We start from the raw sequence: 16,081 nt of genomic DNA on the forward strand, positions 1-16,081 counted from the left end.
ACGCCCGGTGCCCATTACGACCAGTCTGACCCTGTGCACACCAGTTTGTGGCCATACGTTATTGCATGTGTACCATTTTGTAATGATCTTGTATTGGCCTAAGCCATTTGTCTCTTAACATTTACAACTTTATTTATCATTTCCTCCATTTACTAGACTTTCTAAAGCTTAGCCTGTGATATCTAAGAGGAAGTCATGTGCACTTCATAAAGGCGTTTTCTCCTGTTTCTGATTGTGAACAACTGGTTTGGGGAATACCAGGATCTCATCAAAAATGTGTTCAGGCTCACACTTCTTTGCTTTTTTAACCCAGCAATGCCCTTTCGGACTTTAGTTACAGAACGCAAACTAACTAGCACACTTACAGCCTGATTCATCATCCTGAATTGCGCTCGCAAAGGGCCAGAATCTGAGAATCTGGCCCTTTGCGAGTGCGATTTTTGCATTTGGGATTCATCATCCCAAATGCAAAAATCGGTAATAGCGATTTCGCTATTTTGCGATGAATTACATTTAAGGAATCTCAATTTGAGATTCCTTAAATGCAATTCATCATCCATTTTAAAATTGCGAATTCGCAATTTCGGCCCGCTATTTACCGCGAGGTCAAACCTCGTGGTAAATAGCGAAAACGTAGAAAAAAGCTTTTAAAAGCATTTTTCTAAGTTGCATGTTGCACACACACATGTCCTTTGGACATGTGTGTGCGCAACACCTGTTTAAATTTGCATATAAGGGGTGCTACAGGGTGTCCTTTGGACACCCCTGGCACCCTTTAAATCGCTATCTTATTTGCGATTAGCTAATTGTTAATCGCAAATAAGGAATACTCCCCATTCATTCCTATGGGCCTTTTGGCCCATAGGAATGAATGGGGAGTTATTCCTTATTTGCGATTAGCAATTTGCTAATCGCAAATAAGGAATATGTAGGAATCACATTTTTTTTTACGATTCCTACATGAATCCCGTTTTGCGAGCCTGTAATAGCGATTCCTTATGAATCGCTATTAAAGACTCGCAAAACGGGTCTTTCATGAATCAGGCTGCAAGCTCCTGATTTAGAAGTTGGTGGGAGGGTATTCCGTGATAAACATGATATCCTGTCACCTTTTTAAAAGTGCCACAGGACGTAATGCACTAATACGGCAGATGCAATTCCTGTCACATTAGTGACAAAGTAACTCGTCCGCCAAACTCCAAATCAAGACCTTATTTTTTTAGGTTTTTCCTACATCTTGTCGACCATTTCCTATACTAACAGGCGTCCATTGCATACCATTAATCGGCTATCTTGCCACTGTGCTTGCTTCTTAGTTCAGGGCTTACCATCTTCTTCTTGCTTTTGTTCCCTCCCTGGAGCTTAGCTTATTTACCATCCATTTGATTGGATTACTTGTATCCTTTCACTGCTCACATTCAGGGAACTCCTTTTTAGGTCTCGGTTTCGAGACCTATTGTAGCTGAGAAGCTCCTCAAGGGAGATAGAGCCGTGAACGAGCCGACCAGGGTCTGTGGACGCGCACACACACAGGCAGGCAGGCAGGCAATCACGAGCCTCGCACACACAGACACACACTCAGAGACACGCACACACACACGCACACACACACACCCTCTCCCTCTCTGCCCACTCCCTCACTGCCGCCCCCCCTCTAGCCCCATTCACCGGGCTCTTTCCCTCACAGCGGGTCAGTCATGGCAGCAGGCAGACTCGGTGTCTTCTCCGGCGATCTTCAGCTGATGTGCACGCCCACGCTGCGTCTCGTGCGCGCCCACCACGCAGTTTCGCGCCCGTTGATCCTCAGCTTGTTGCTTACAGCCAGTGGGTTGAACTTGAATGTACTCGACAAAATATCCTTATATTACTAAAAACTGGGCATCATCTTCATCTCACGTTTGTAAAGGTAACCATGAACACCAATTGTGTTAAAATGTATTGAATACGATAGATCACCTTCCACTCGCCCATACATATACTTTAAATTCCTTATTCATGATTTATTAGAACAAAGCAACGTAGAAGATAATTTTTGGTTGTCTGTGGGTGGGGAGATGGGGTTAGCACTCTCTGCCCTCTTTTCCTATCATTGACTCTTTGGCGCTTATAGGAAAAACCCAAGCTGCTTATACTTTAGAGGAATTCTGCATAAGGATTATTATAGTGTGAGTGCAGAGTGCGCACAGTTCAGAGTGCGCAGAGTGCAGAGTGTGAAGTAGTGAGTGCAGAGTGAGTGTGCAGAGTGTGAATGCAGAGTGTGAGTGCAGAGTAGTGAGTGCAGAGTAGTGAGTAGTGAGTGCAGAGTAGTGAGTAGTGAGTGCAGAGTGCAGAGTAGTGAGTGCAGAGTGCAGAGTAGTGAGTGCAGAGTGCAGAGTAGTGAGTGCAGAGTGCAGAGTAGTGAGTGCAGAGTAGTGAGTGCAGAGTGCAGAGTAGTGAGTGCAGAGTAGTGAGTGCAGAGTAGTGAGTGCAGAGTGCAGAGTAGTGAGTGCAGAGTAGTGAGTGCAGAGTAGTGAGTGCAGAGTGCAGAGTAGTGAGTGCAGAGTGCAGAGTGCAGAGTAGTGAGTGCAGAGTGCAGAGTAGTGAGTGCAGAGTGCAGAGTAGTGAGTGCAGAGTAGTGAGTCCAGAGTGCAGAGTAGTGAGTGCAGAGTAGTGAGTGCAGAGTAGTGAGTGCGCAGAGTAGTGAGTGCGCAGAGTAGTGAGTGCAGAGTAGTGAGTGCAGAGTAGTGAGTGCAGAGTAGTGAGTGCAGAGTAGTGAGTGCAGAGTGCAGAGTAGTGAGTGCAGAGTGCAGAGTAGTGAGTGCAGAGTAGTGAGTGCAGAGTAGTGAGTGCAGAGTAGTGAGTGCAGAGTAGTGAGTGCGCAGAGTAGTGAGTGCAGAGTAGTGAGTGCAGAGTAGTGAATGCAGAGTATTGAGTGCGCGGAGTAGTGAGTGCAGAGTAGTGAGTGCAGAGTAGTGAGTGCGCAGAGTAGTGAGTGCGCAGAGTAGTGAGTGCGCAGAGTAGTGAGTGCGCAGAGTAGTGAGTGCGCAGAGTAGTGAGTGCAGAGTGCAGAGTAGTGAGTGCAGAGTAGTGAGTGCAGAGTAGTGAGTGCAGAGTGCAGAGTAGTGAGTGCAGAGTGCAGAGTAGTGAGTGTGCAGAGTAGTGAGTGTGCAGAGTAGTGAGTGTGCAGAGTAGTGAGTGTGCAGAGTAGTGAGTGTGCAGAGTAGTGAGTGCAGAGTAGTGAGTGCAGAGTGCAGAGTAGTGAGTGCAGAGTAGTGAGTGCAGAGTGCAGAGTAGTGAGTGCAGAGTGCAGAGTAGTGAGTGCAGAGTAGTGAGTGCAGAGTAGTGAATGCAGAGTAGTGAGTGCGCAGAGTGCAGAGTAGTGAGTAGTGAGTGCAGAGTAGTGAGTAGTGAGTGCAGAGTGCAGAGTAGTGAGTAGTGAGTGCAGAGTGCAGAGTAGTGAGTAGTGAGTGCAGAGTGCAGAGTAGTGAGTGCAGAGTACAGAGAAGTGAGTGCAGAGTAGTGAGTGCAGAGTGCAGAGTAGTGAGTGCAGAGTGCAGGGTAGTGAGTGCAGAGTGCAGAGTAGTGAGTGCAGAGTGCAGAGTAGTGAGTGTGCAGAGTAGTGAGTGTGCAGAGTAGTGAGTGTGCAGAGTAGTGAGTGTGCAGAGTAGTGAGTGCAGAGTAGTGAGTGCAGAGTGCAGAGTAGTGAGTGCAGAGTAGTGAGTGCAGAGTGCAGAGTAGTGAGTGCAGAGTGCAGATGTCAGGATTGAGAGTAGCGCAAGAGTACGCAAGCGCCACTAACCTTACTCTGATGGCCAGCAGAGACGATAGACGATAGTCCTTCCAACTCCGCCCCGCACAAACCCCTACAATGGAATATACCCACTGTTTGAGCCTGTACGAATAGGGGCCGGGAGGTAGATTGACATCGGGGAATGGCACGTCAAGTATCGTCTGGTCTTGTTACCATGAGGTGACTGATACAGGGACACTGCAGGCAGGGGAGACAGAGAACAAAGGATTATTTCCGCAGTAAGACTTACAGGAACCCCGTATCCCTTCCCTCTTCTCTCTACTCACCAGTTTCTCCACCCCATGTATCCTTAAAGGAATCCTCAACAAAGAACCCTAGTAATAGGTGACCAGAAGTACAGAGGAGTTAACGTCACTCCGCTATCTCTCAATTCGTAATCTCAAATGAATCTTTGAATTACGTACTACCGAAACGTGGAACTACCACGTAATAAACACAATATTTCCGTGTGGTTACAAATATAACATTATCAGAAATTGTCAGTAGCCACTGACAACAAGCACCAAGGTTTTCCCCGGAACGTAAACAAGAAATGGCGGCGGCAGAGACGCCGTTTTAAATAGTAACAATACACAAAAAAGAGGAGGCGAGCCCGCACTCCTCTTGGTACTTGCACGACTGGAAATGGCTGTGGACCAGAGGTTCTCCACCAGGATATCTGACCACGCTGGCTGTTGATCGGCGTCGTGCAGTCTAGGATATCTGACCACGCTGGCTGTTGATCGGCGTCGTGCAGACTAGGATAACTGACCACGCTGGCTTTTGATCGGTGCTGTTCTCCAGGATCTTTACTTGAAGCGAAGGAAGGCTCATCCACAATGAGCGAGTACAGAACACGATTGACAAGCCCCGTTGTGTTCCGGAGGTGGAGCTAATATAATGTCCTCCCACTGAGCCAACCCCCAGCGCCGGATGGCCTTCTGGGACTTGTAGTGTTTCCGCCATGGACTGGATATACGAAATCCTTTACCTTGTACCTTGTCGATGGTAGCGATCGCTACAGAACCCCCTCTCGTGGACCGCCGTCCCGGCGGACGTCCCAGTTTCCCTGGGAATCGCTCATGGAATTGTTCCACCAACTCGGGACAATGCAGATGGTCCAAGGGTTCCCAGGTTCTATCCTCGGGACCAAACCCTTTCCAATCCACCAGGTACTGTATGCGACCTCGTACCAAACGAGAGTCCAGAACAGAACTCACTTCATACTCCTCGTGGCCCTCGATTTCCACTGGAAGGGGACGATCGGGCAATCTCACACTCGGAAGGCACGGACGCAGGAGTGACACATGAAAAACAGGATGAATCGTCCAAGATACAGGTAATGAGAGCTTCATGGCCACAGCGTTTATCCTCTCACAAATGCCATAGGGACCCACATACTTTGGTTTCAGTTTCGTAAGTCCCTTGATATGTAGATTACGCGTAGAAAGCCATACCTTGTCCCCCACCTTATATTCAGGCTCAGGAGTACGCCTCCTATCTGCGTAGGTTTTCAGGGATTCTTGGGCATGTTCGAGATTGTTCCGTGCCTCAATCAGTATAGCTCGAAGATGAGCATGGTGTTCATGAATGGCAGGGACCAAGGATTCAGCAGGCCATTCAAAAGGGAACATGTTAGGATGGAATCCATAGAGGCAAAAGAATGGGGAACATCCCAAGGTGGTATGTACCGCGTTATTGTAGGCGAACTCTGCCAACCACAAGAGAATGGTCCAATCTGTGGCGTTCTGTAGCGAGAAACACCGCAGGTATTGCTCCAACGTCTGATTCAGACGTTCCGTTTTGCCATCTGTTTGCGGATGAAAGCTTGTCGAGAGTCGCGCATCAATCTGTAATATGGCACATAGAGCCTTCCAGAAACGGGAAGTGAATTGTGTCCCTCTATCCGTGATCAACACCCTCGGTAATCCGTGTGGACGGACGATGTGTTGGAGGAAGACTTTGGCTAATTCACTGGAGGAAGGTAGTCCAGGCAAGGGAATGAAGTGTCCCATTTTCGTGAGGTGGTCCACTACTACCAGTATCACAGTTTGTTTCTCACACGGGGGCATCTCTACGATAAAGTCCATGGACAACGTGTGCCAAGGTTTGGGTGGAATTGGCAACGGTTGTAGCAGTCCCGGTGGTTTGATGTGACTGGCTTTCCCCTGGGCACAGATTGCACAGTTCTTCACATATTCCTTGGTATCCATTCTGACCCCAGGCCACCAGAAGGAGCGTTCCACATTAGCGATAGTCTTAAAGATGCCCATGTGTCCCCCTAGAACAGAATCGTGAGACCATTCCAGGACTTTGCGTTGTAATGCAGGGTTGGGGACATATAAGGCATGGAAATGATAGGCCAATTGATCTTTTTCACATCGTTTATCGGGCTCTTTCTGTACCCAAGCACTAATATCCTGGTCCGTTAGGGCAACCCGAACGTCGTCCAGGAAATCTTCGGAGGTGATCAAGGCGATAGCTCTTTCCGTGGAGTCGGCTCCTTTCAATATAAAAGGGGGGTCCGTAAAGGTAGTCGTTTCTTCTTCACCCAACCTGGATAGCGCATCTGCTTTCCCGTTACGAGTTCCCGGTCTATATTTGATCACAAAATCAAAATCCGAAAAGAAGAGTGTCCACCTCAATTGTCGAGGAGTCAAGGCCTTAGCCGTCTTTAGGAACAGAAGATTGCGGTGGTCAGTGATGATTTCCACCGTATGTAACGCTCCCAAAAGGTAATGTCTCCATTCTTCGCATGCTCTTTTGATGGCCAAAAGCTCTTTGTCGGTGATTGAGTAGTTTATTTCACACGGAGAGAGTTTCTTGGAGTAGTAAGCCACCGGGTGGAGTTGCCCAGAGGTAGGATGGCGTTGAGAAAGGACTCCCCCTAGAGCAAACTGAGAAGCATCAGTTTCCAGAACAAACGGAATCGTGGGGTCTGGATGTCGAAGGATGGGGGCTTGTGTGAACTTCTCTTTTAGGAGTTGGAAGGAGGAATCGGCTTCCTCTCCCCATTTGAAGGGAACATTCTTTCGCAAGAGGGCTGTGATGGGATGGATGATCCTGGAGAAATCTTGTATGAAACGCCGATAGTAATTGGCAAATCCGAGAAAGCTTTGCACAGATTTAACGTTCCGTGGCGTTTTCCATGTAATGATGGCATCCACCTTACTCATGTCCATACGAAATCCGTGAGCGTCAATAACATACCCCAAGAAGGCTACTTGCTGGACATGAAAAAGGCATTTCTCCAGTTTGGCGTACAGGGAGTTCTGTTGGAGCCTTTCCAGTACGATTTTCACGTGGGTGATGTGATCAGCTAGAGACACGGAATAGATCAAGATGTCGTCAATATAGACCACACAAAATGTCTCCAAACACCCCCTTAACACTTCATCCATAAAAAACTGGAAGGCGGCGGGGGCGTTGCAGAGGCCAAAGGGCATCACGAGATATTCGTAGAGACCGAACTTTGTTCGAAACGCAGTCTTCCACTCGTCTCCTTTCATCACGCGGACCAGATGATAAGCCCCGCGGAGATCAAGTTTTGTAAAATAGCGCGCCCCTTTCAGCTGATCCATCAACACCGGAATTAAGGGGAGAGGATAGCGATTCTTGGTCACCCTATTAATGGCGCGGTAGTCTATACATGGTCTCAATTCCTCGCAATCCTTCTTTGGTATGAAGAACATGGGGGACGAGGCCGGGGAGGTAGAGTGTCTGATGAACCCAGATGCGATATTGTCCTCCAGATAGGTTTTGAGGTACAAAGTTTCTTTTTCCGTTAGGGCATACACCCTACTACAGGGGATATCTGCGCCTGGAACGAGATCAATCCGACAATCGTATGTACGATGTGGAGGTAATTGGGTAGCGGTCTGTTTATCGAACAAGGCCTGAAAGGAGATGTACTCTTCAGGAAGAGTGCTGGCACAACAATAGGCATCTACCACACATTCATGAGCCAAGAAGGTCGCGATCGAAGGAACAAGGGGAAAGTCGTGATGCATTCCTTCTCGACAATGTTCCTTGCAATATTCGGAGGTTATGCTCACGGTACGGGAAGCCCAACTCACCACCGGATCATGTAGTGTCAACCAGGGCATGCCTAGAATGAGCCGGAACTGAGGGGCATCGATCAAGTCAAACTGAATGTATTCACAGTGATCTTCACCGAATCTCATTAAGAGGGCTAACGTATGGTAAGTAACTGGGCCTGACGTTAGTACGGTACCATCCACTGTTTTAACTGTTTCAGGTATCGACTTCTTCTCACAGGGGATACCCATACGAAAGGCATAGGTCTGGTCGATGTAATTTCCTGTCGCCCCCGAATCCAACAAGGCATCTACCTTTACAGGTTTCTGGTTGGCAACCCATAGAGCGACATTCACATTCATATGGGCGACTGCAGGGTGTAAGGTATTGGCTACAAAAGGAGAGACCGGATCATGAGGTCGTCTCAAACCAGAGGTCTCTACCTGATTCAAGACCGACAGTTTTCCGCCGGTTCATCAGAACTAAGAACAGCCTGCCCTCGGGGAAGGGGATTTTTTCCAGGGACGTAATTCCTAGCCCGACAGTCATTGATGAAATGCCCCCCTTTACCACAGTAGAGGCAGAGTTTCAGCCTCCTTCTCCTGTCTCTTTCCTCCCGGGAAAGGGGCCCACGTATTCCCCCTATTTGCATGGGTTCCGGTCCTTCTGGTGTTTTAGCCTTGTCATCTACCCCCTGTCGGGATTTAAATAAAGGATAGGAGTATCGGTAATCCCCCCCTCTTCTATCCCCCTTTCGTTCCAACAGCCTGTGATCTAGTTGGATGGTCAGGTCTATTAACTCCTCACAGGTAGTAGGTAATTGTACCACCTGAGCTAAGACATCTTTTAGTTCACCCCGGAGTCCTTGGTAGAACAAGGAGATCCGTTTCTGGGCCGGCCAGTCCGTTTCTACTATGAGACGGTTAAAGGTCGTGATGTAAGACAACAAATCTTGGGACCCTTGTCTCAAGGTCATTAATTCATGATCCAAGGACAACATGTGAGACTTCCTGTCAAACAATTTCCTGAGTTCTACGCAAAAGGCAGCGAAATCATGTAAAACAGGATCGTCTTTTTCCAATAAAGGGATAGTCCAGCTGGACGCGTTCCCCCCCATATATGACATCAGAAAAGCCGTTTTTGCTGCTTCGTCCTGGAAGACCAGAGGTTTGCATAAAAAGTGCAGACGGCATTGGTTCAAAAAGGTTTCAAATTTTCGTGGGTCCCCATAAAACCTTTCAGGAGGAGCCAGGGGTATACCATGATTTTGGATGATATGTACAGTCGGTGTGGCCTCAGCAGAAGTGGAAGGGGCTGCTAGTGAACCCCCGGGTTGGAAGGAAGGGGGAGGCTGCAGAGTGGCCGGCCGAATCAATGGTTTCGCCACCGGCTCACTCATGGCTAGATCTGATACGTCTTTACGTAACTCAGAGATCTCTTTATATAAGGCCTGGTTCTCTAACCGGGAATTCTGGACTTCCTGTTGAAGGCCTGTAAAGCTCTCCAACAGGGCGGTGAGAGTGGCATTCGTATCCATCGTCTAGGCTGGGCTGTATTCTTGGGCTTGTCAATCTGTCAGGATTGAGAGTAGCGCAAGAGTACGCAAGCGCCACTAACCTTACTCTGATGGCCAGCAGAGACGATAGACGATAGTCCTTCCAACTCCGCTCCGCACAAACCTCTACAATGGAATATACCCACTGTTTGAGCCTGTACGAATAGGGGCCGGGAGGTAGAATGACATCGGGGAATGGCACGTCAAGTATCTTCTGGTCTTGTTACCATGAGGTGACTGGTACAGGGACACTGCAGGCAGGGGAGACAGAGAACAAAGGATTATTTCCGCAGTAAGACTTACAGGAACCCCGTATCCCTTCCCTCTTCTCTCTACTCACCAGTTTCTCCACCCCATGTATCCTTAAAGGAATCCTCAACAAAGAACCCTAGTAATAGGTGACCAGAAGTACAGAGGAGTTAACGTCACTCCGCTATCTCTCAATTCGTAATCTCAAATGAACCTTTGAATTACGTACTACCGAAACGTGGAACTACCACGTAATAAACAATATTTCCTTGTGGTTACAAATATAACATTATCAGAAATTGTCAGTAGCCACTGACAACAAGCACCAAGGTTTTCCCCGGAATGTAAACAAGAAATGGCGGCGGCAGAGACGCCGTTTTAAATAGTAACAATACACAAAAAAGAGGAGGCGAGCCCGCACTCCTCTTGGTACTTGCACGACTGGAAATGGCTGTGGACCAGAGGTTCTCCACCAGGATATCTGACCACGCTGGCTGTTGATCGGCGTCGTGCAGTCTAGGATATCTGACCACGCTGGCTGTTGATCGGCGTCGTGCAGACTAGGATAACTGACCACGCTGGCTTTTGATCGGTGCTGTTCTCCAGGATCTTTACTTGAAGCGAAGGAAGGCTCATCCACCATGAGCGAGTACAGAACACGATTGACAAGCCCCGTTGTGTTCCGGAGGTGGAGCTTATATAATGTCCTCCCACTGAGCCAACCCCCAGCGCCGGGTGGCCTTCTGGGACTTGTAGTGTCTCCGCCATGGACAGGATATACCAAATCCTTTACCTTGTACCTTGTCGATGGTAGCGATCGCTACAGCAGAGTAGTGAGTGCAGAGTAGTGAGTGCAGAGTAGTGAATGTAGAGTAGTGAGTGCGCAGAGTGCAGAGTAGTGAGTAGTGAGTGAAGAGTAGTGAGTAGTGAGTGCAGAGTGCAGAGTAGTGAGTGCAGAGTGCAGAGTAGTGAGTGCAGAGTGCAGAGTAGTGAGTGCAGAGTAGTGAGTGCAGAGTAGTGAGTGCAGAGTGCAGAGTAGTGAGTGCAGAGTGCAGAGTAGTGAGTGCAGAGTAGTGAGTGCAGAGTAGTGAGTGTGCAGAGTAGTGAGTGCGCAGAGTAGTGAGTGCGCAGAGTAGTGAGTGTGCGGAGTAGTGAGTGCAGAGTAGTTAGTGCAGAGTAGTGAGTGCAGAGTAGTGAGTGCAGAGTAGTGAGTATGCAGAGTAGTGAGTGTGCAGAGTAGTGAGTGTGCAGAGTAGTGAGTGTGCAGAGTAGTGAGTGTGCAGAGTAGTGAGTGTGCAGAGTAGTGAGTGCAGAGTGCAGAGTAGTGAGTGCAGAGTGCAGAGTAGTGAGTGCAGAGTAGTGAGTGCAGAGTAGTGAGTGTGCAGAGTAGTGAGTGTGCAGAGTAGTGAGTGTGCAGAGTAGTGAGTGTGCAGAGTAGTGAGTGTGCAGAGTAGTGAGTGCGGAATGCAGAGTAGTGAGTGCAGAGTAGTGAGTGGGGAATGCAGAGTAGTGAGTGCGGAATGCAGAGTAGTGAGTGCAGAGTAGTGAGTGTGGAATGCAGAGTAGTGAGTGCAGAGTGAGTGTGCAGAGCAGTGAGTGCAGGTGCAGAGTGGTGTGTGCTGTTGAGTGCAGAGTGGTGTGTGCTGTTGAGTGCAGAGTGGTGTGTGTTGTTGAGTGAAGAGTGGTGTGTGCTGTTGAGTGCAGAGTGGTGTGTGCTGTTGAGTGCAGAGTGGTGTGTGCTGTTGAGTGCAGAGTGGTGTGTGCTGTTGAGTGCAGAGTGGTGTGTGCTGTTGAGTGCAGAGTGCTGTGTGCTGTTGAGTGCAGAGTGCTGTGTGCTGTTGAGTGCAGAGTGCTGTGTATTGGCAATGTAAATGACAATGCCATTTATTGATGATTTAAAGAAAAAAAAGAAATGTCATGAGCAATGCCAATAGCTCCACCTTTAATGATGCAGAGACCATTGCATTGTAAATGCTTGTTTCTTTTCCTTTAGGCTGTCAATGTGAGTGATGTATTTCTTTTCCTTTAGGCTGTCAATGTGAGTGATGTATTTTCTAGCACTCTACCTTGTTTGCTGCACCCTCTCCCTCAAATAACCAACTTCTTTTACACTCCCCCTTCCAGCTCAAGCTCTTCCGTTGCCTCCATCTTGCTTTCCTCCCACTGATCTCTTCTGACCGCTGACCCCAGCTGCTCCTCCATCCACTCTTCCACTGCTCCCCCACCGCATCCATGCCACTGAAATTGTTTTAGTTACATTATTTGGGGGCTTGGCAGCTGCCATTTGCTCTGTTCTTTTTTGGGGGATTTTTCGTGAAAGTAAAAAATCTTATTTTTATTCACTACTCCAAGTGGTGTCCGCCACCACGGAACAGTAAATAAAAGAATGAATAAAATTGTCCCACGTCCTTCAATTTGAGTACACATGCGCGGTGATGTGGCATTCACATATGTCATCACGTCTGTGCGCTTTCAAGAAATGATGCACCTACAAGCAGCACCATGATGTTTACATGCACGTTCTCGTCATTACATCTCTTCTTTTTGCAGATGCAGCACAGCAATGTCAAAAGCAAAGGCAAAGTCAACATGTTAAAACATGAAACCTACTGGCTTTGCCAGTCCTTCTTCAAAATGGAATTCTCTGGACGTGCGCTTGGATTGCGTTATTTCCAAGCAACTGACATAGTTACAATAAAGTGGCGATGCGTGTCATTAAGCCAAGAAGTCTAACAACACGTTTCGTCACTTTAGAAACGCAGGGTTGCACCATATTTACTAGAATATAATGCAGCCCTGTATTTCCCCAGGTGCTGGTGCTAACTTTGCATAGTGCAAGGGTGCCTGTGTTGGGGGGAAGATTGTTTATGTGCAGGAAGGTTTCCTTTCCTGCACATAGACAATCTTTAAATGCTGTGTTGTAACTTCTATTAGTGCTGCTTAATTATTTTAAATGATTGTTTATGTGCAGGAAGGAGGACCTTCCTGCACATAAAAAATCATATGCAATTTGCCGTTTCTATGTGTGATGCTCAAGGCAGCACACATGGAAACAGAAAAAACGAGAAGAAATAAAGAATATCTCTTCTTTTCGCCTGTTTAAGACCAGGTTTCCCTTTCTCTTAATTTTGGCGCAGCCTCCTATTCACCCTGCCTTGTAAATAGAATGCAGCGTCAAAATCAATGGATGTTGCAGTGGGAAGCCAACCGCAACACCCATTGCCCTCCCCTTTCACACTTAATACAGTGTGCAAGGGTGCCTTATTTACAAGGCAGCGTTCAGCCATTAAGACGAAATATAAGGGGTCTGTGACTTTTCATTGCGCCCTTCTTGCGACATGCTGGATGCGACATATTTATAGTATGACGCATCACGTCGCAAGGAGTTACAGATACGTCAGTATTTATGACGTATCTGTAGGCACAAATATGATGCATTGCTGGAGTGTCACAAAGGTGACGCAACTCCATCAAAGGGTCATTTTCACATGGGCAAGTCCCATTTCAAATGTTCTTGCATCATTCTTACGCCTGCTGTGAGGCAGGCGTAAGATATTGACGCATTTGTATCCTAGAAGTGTCGCAGTGAAATCTGATAGATTTCACTGCTTCACTTCCACGAGGCTTACTTGCGTCAGAACGCCCGCCTTGTATACATTATACCTGGCGCAGGTATAATGTGGTGCAGGGGTTTACAAAGTGACGCATCTGCCTAGATGCATCACTTTGTAAATATGACGGAACATGGTGCATTGCTTACGCTGCTGATGCGTCACAAAAAGTGACGCACCAGCCGCGCAAAAGTGACGCAAGGGCTCATAAATAAGCCCCACTGTTTCCAAAACCAGAAAACGTGTTTGAAAACAGTTACTATGTTGAAAAACTTCTGAAAAATTAAATATAAAGTAAGGCATACTCTAATTCTTATACTTAAGGGACCATAGTATGGAATAATAAAGTATAGAGGATAAGCGTATTGGAAATAATCCTAATGACAATTATGAGACTAATATTACTCATTAGAATTATGTTCATTGTTGTAGCAAGTATTATTAGTCAAAGTATTGGGATTGATGTAGTTATCATTCTTTTTATTGGACTCATTCACGTTAACAATAACAATGCATATTGTTGTCATTGATTCCATTGCTAATGATTCATTACCCTTCGGATCAAATGATTCATGCCATGTGTATATATCACCCCTTAGGTTCATGTCAATGATGCCAGGATAATCTTTCTTTCTCCCTGTCCACTCTTCCAGCTAAAAGACAGATGGAATAAAAGGCCCATTGATGATGCCCGGCGTTTGGGCTATGAGGATTTAGAAATACTCTTGGAAACTTATGACAAAAATATGAAAAAAGAATTTCGTGTCTCTGGCAAACAAGGCCCACAAACTTATCGGAAACGTGTTCTGAGAACACCCAAGGTAGTGGAGGAGATAAGTGAACAAGATTTTGAGCAGTCTCAGACTGGTATCCGGAAATTTTCTCTCGGACGCCAGGATCCTAACGAAGAGGAGTCTGAGCAATCTCTGCCTGATACTCTGAAATCACCTGAAACAGACGAGGACCTGAGCACAGACTACTCTGAGCAGTCTCAGGAAGATGTCCGGAAATTTTCTCTTGGAAGCCAGGATCCTACCGAAGAAGAGCACCAGCAATCTCTGAAAGGTATTCTGAAATCACCTCGAGCAGACGAGGATCTGAGCAAACAAGAATTTGAGCAACGTCAGAAAGGTGTCCGGAAAATTTCTGTCAGAAGCCAAGATCCGAACCAAGAAGATCCCCAGCAATCTCTGAAAGGTCTTCTGTTATCACATCAAGCAGATGAGGATCTTAGCTTACAAGAATCTGAGCAGCTAGAGAAAGGTAACAGAAGCCAGGATCCGAACGAAGAAGAGCACCAGCAATCTCTGACAGGTGTTCTGAAATCGCATCAAGCAGATGAGGACCTTAGCACAGAAGAATCTGAGGAGAAACTGAAAGGTAACAGAAACATAGATCTTAAACAAGAATCCCAACAATCTCAGAAGAAGAAGCACCTGGAATTATCTCCCAGAAGGAAGGAGCCAGACAAATAGAAATCCTATAAATTTCAGCATCAGGTCATGGAATTCTTCTCACAAGAAAGGAGCTTAACAAGATTCTCAGAAATCTCATAATTTGGCCAAGCAGAGATGCAGCAGGTCTACTGGTTACCTTAGTGGGAAAGCAAGCATGTGAATGGACCGGCGGTCATGCACCAGAACGAGAGTAATGGTATCAAGAAGGCGAAGCATGGGTTGTGCATGAAGCCAAGCCAAACGAATTTGCAGAGATATTCAGTGTTACCTCAAATTGTATTTGAAAGATCTCGTGAATTATGAAAGAACAATAAAAATAACTTAAATAAAATACCTTATTTTTTTGTGTCTTGCCAACTACAGATGCCAACGTAATTTTCCCCTGTTGCATGAATTCTTGATGTATTCCTATTTTGTCTTTTTTTCTTTTGGAATCCCCATTTCGTCTGCCATGTACGCCTAAAGTTAACTTGTAGCTTCAAGAGATAGATGGTTGTAGGTAACTTCATAATTCTGCAGAGGTTAACCTGGTGCAACTAAATGCCCTCTTTTCAAGTTTATCGTTGCAGCGCCAATAAACATATTATGTACCACAAGACTCAATTATCTTTTTTAACATGACCTTCCTCCTTTGACTTCCTCGTCACGGTCCTGAAGTTAAAGCACCTGGGGGCATATTAGCAAGGCGGCGATATGAAACTATTGCAGTTTTTGCGGCCGTTTTCAGCCGAAAAGCAGCGAAAATTTCATTGCCTTTTCAGCAAAGACACACTATCGCGTGTTTTGCTGATTTTGTGCCCTTTTCAGCAACGCCCAGCTTTGCATCTCTAATGAGATGCAAAGTGGGCGAGGAGCGTGGCTTGGGCGCCGATGGGAGAGGCGGCGTGAGCTTGTGGCTCCGTGCTCGATCCCTGCAAAACTCCTGATTTCACTTATGCCCGACCATTAAAACTTGCGCTCCGGAGGCATGTAAAGTTGGGGGAAGGCAGAGGAGTAATCGCGAAGTAGTCGGAACTCCCCGCACGGTTCAGGGCGCAGGTTACAACGATGGAGCGGCATCGGGATAGAAATGGCAAGATGCCGGCGGTGACTAGCGACTAACGAGAATAACCAAGCCGATACCCCCTGAGTGCCTACTGCGGGGAGAGCGTAGGTGCCGGGACGGACTGAGGAACCTATCTCCGTTGACGCAGGATACTGACCCGTGTGGCATGGATATCGAGATCTTTTGAACCTTAGGATCTGGTCAGCGCTCTATCCTTCCTTGATCACGACGGCCTCATCTACCCTGGTGGATGTGAGGGTGTAGTTACCGAAGTTTTTGCATTTTGTGCCTGTTGCCGTATTTAAGAAGGCATCTTGTTTATTCGGCTACCTGGAGTTTTGAACATTTACCTTAACG

General features: G+C 47.1%; 1 protein-coding gene across 1 annotated transcript in view; it reads left to right on the forward strand.

The window, feature by feature from the left end:
- Positions 1-14,973, forward strand: part of LOC147730217 (uncharacterized) — a 330,076-nt gene extending 315,103 nt beyond the window's left edge. The window contains exons 7-8 of the mRNA XM_086958528.1: positions 13,876-14,390; positions 14,622-14,973. Coding sequence (XP_086814654.1) covers positions 13,876-14,390; positions 14,622-14,697 — 591 coding nt within the window. The 3' untranslated portion in view covers positions 14,698-14,973. The remainder of the gene's footprint in view (positions 1-13,875; positions 14,391-14,621) is intronic.
- The last annotated feature ends 1,108 nt before the right edge of the window (positions 14,974-16,081 follow it).

Source organism: Lissotriton vulgaris, chromosome 2_1 (assembly GCF_964263255.1).
Source record: "Lissotriton vulgaris chromosome 2_1, aLisVul1.2, whole genome shotgun sequence".
Taxonomy (NCBI): Eukaryota; Metazoa; Chordata; class Amphibia; order Caudata; family Salamandridae; genus Lissotriton; species Lissotriton vulgaris.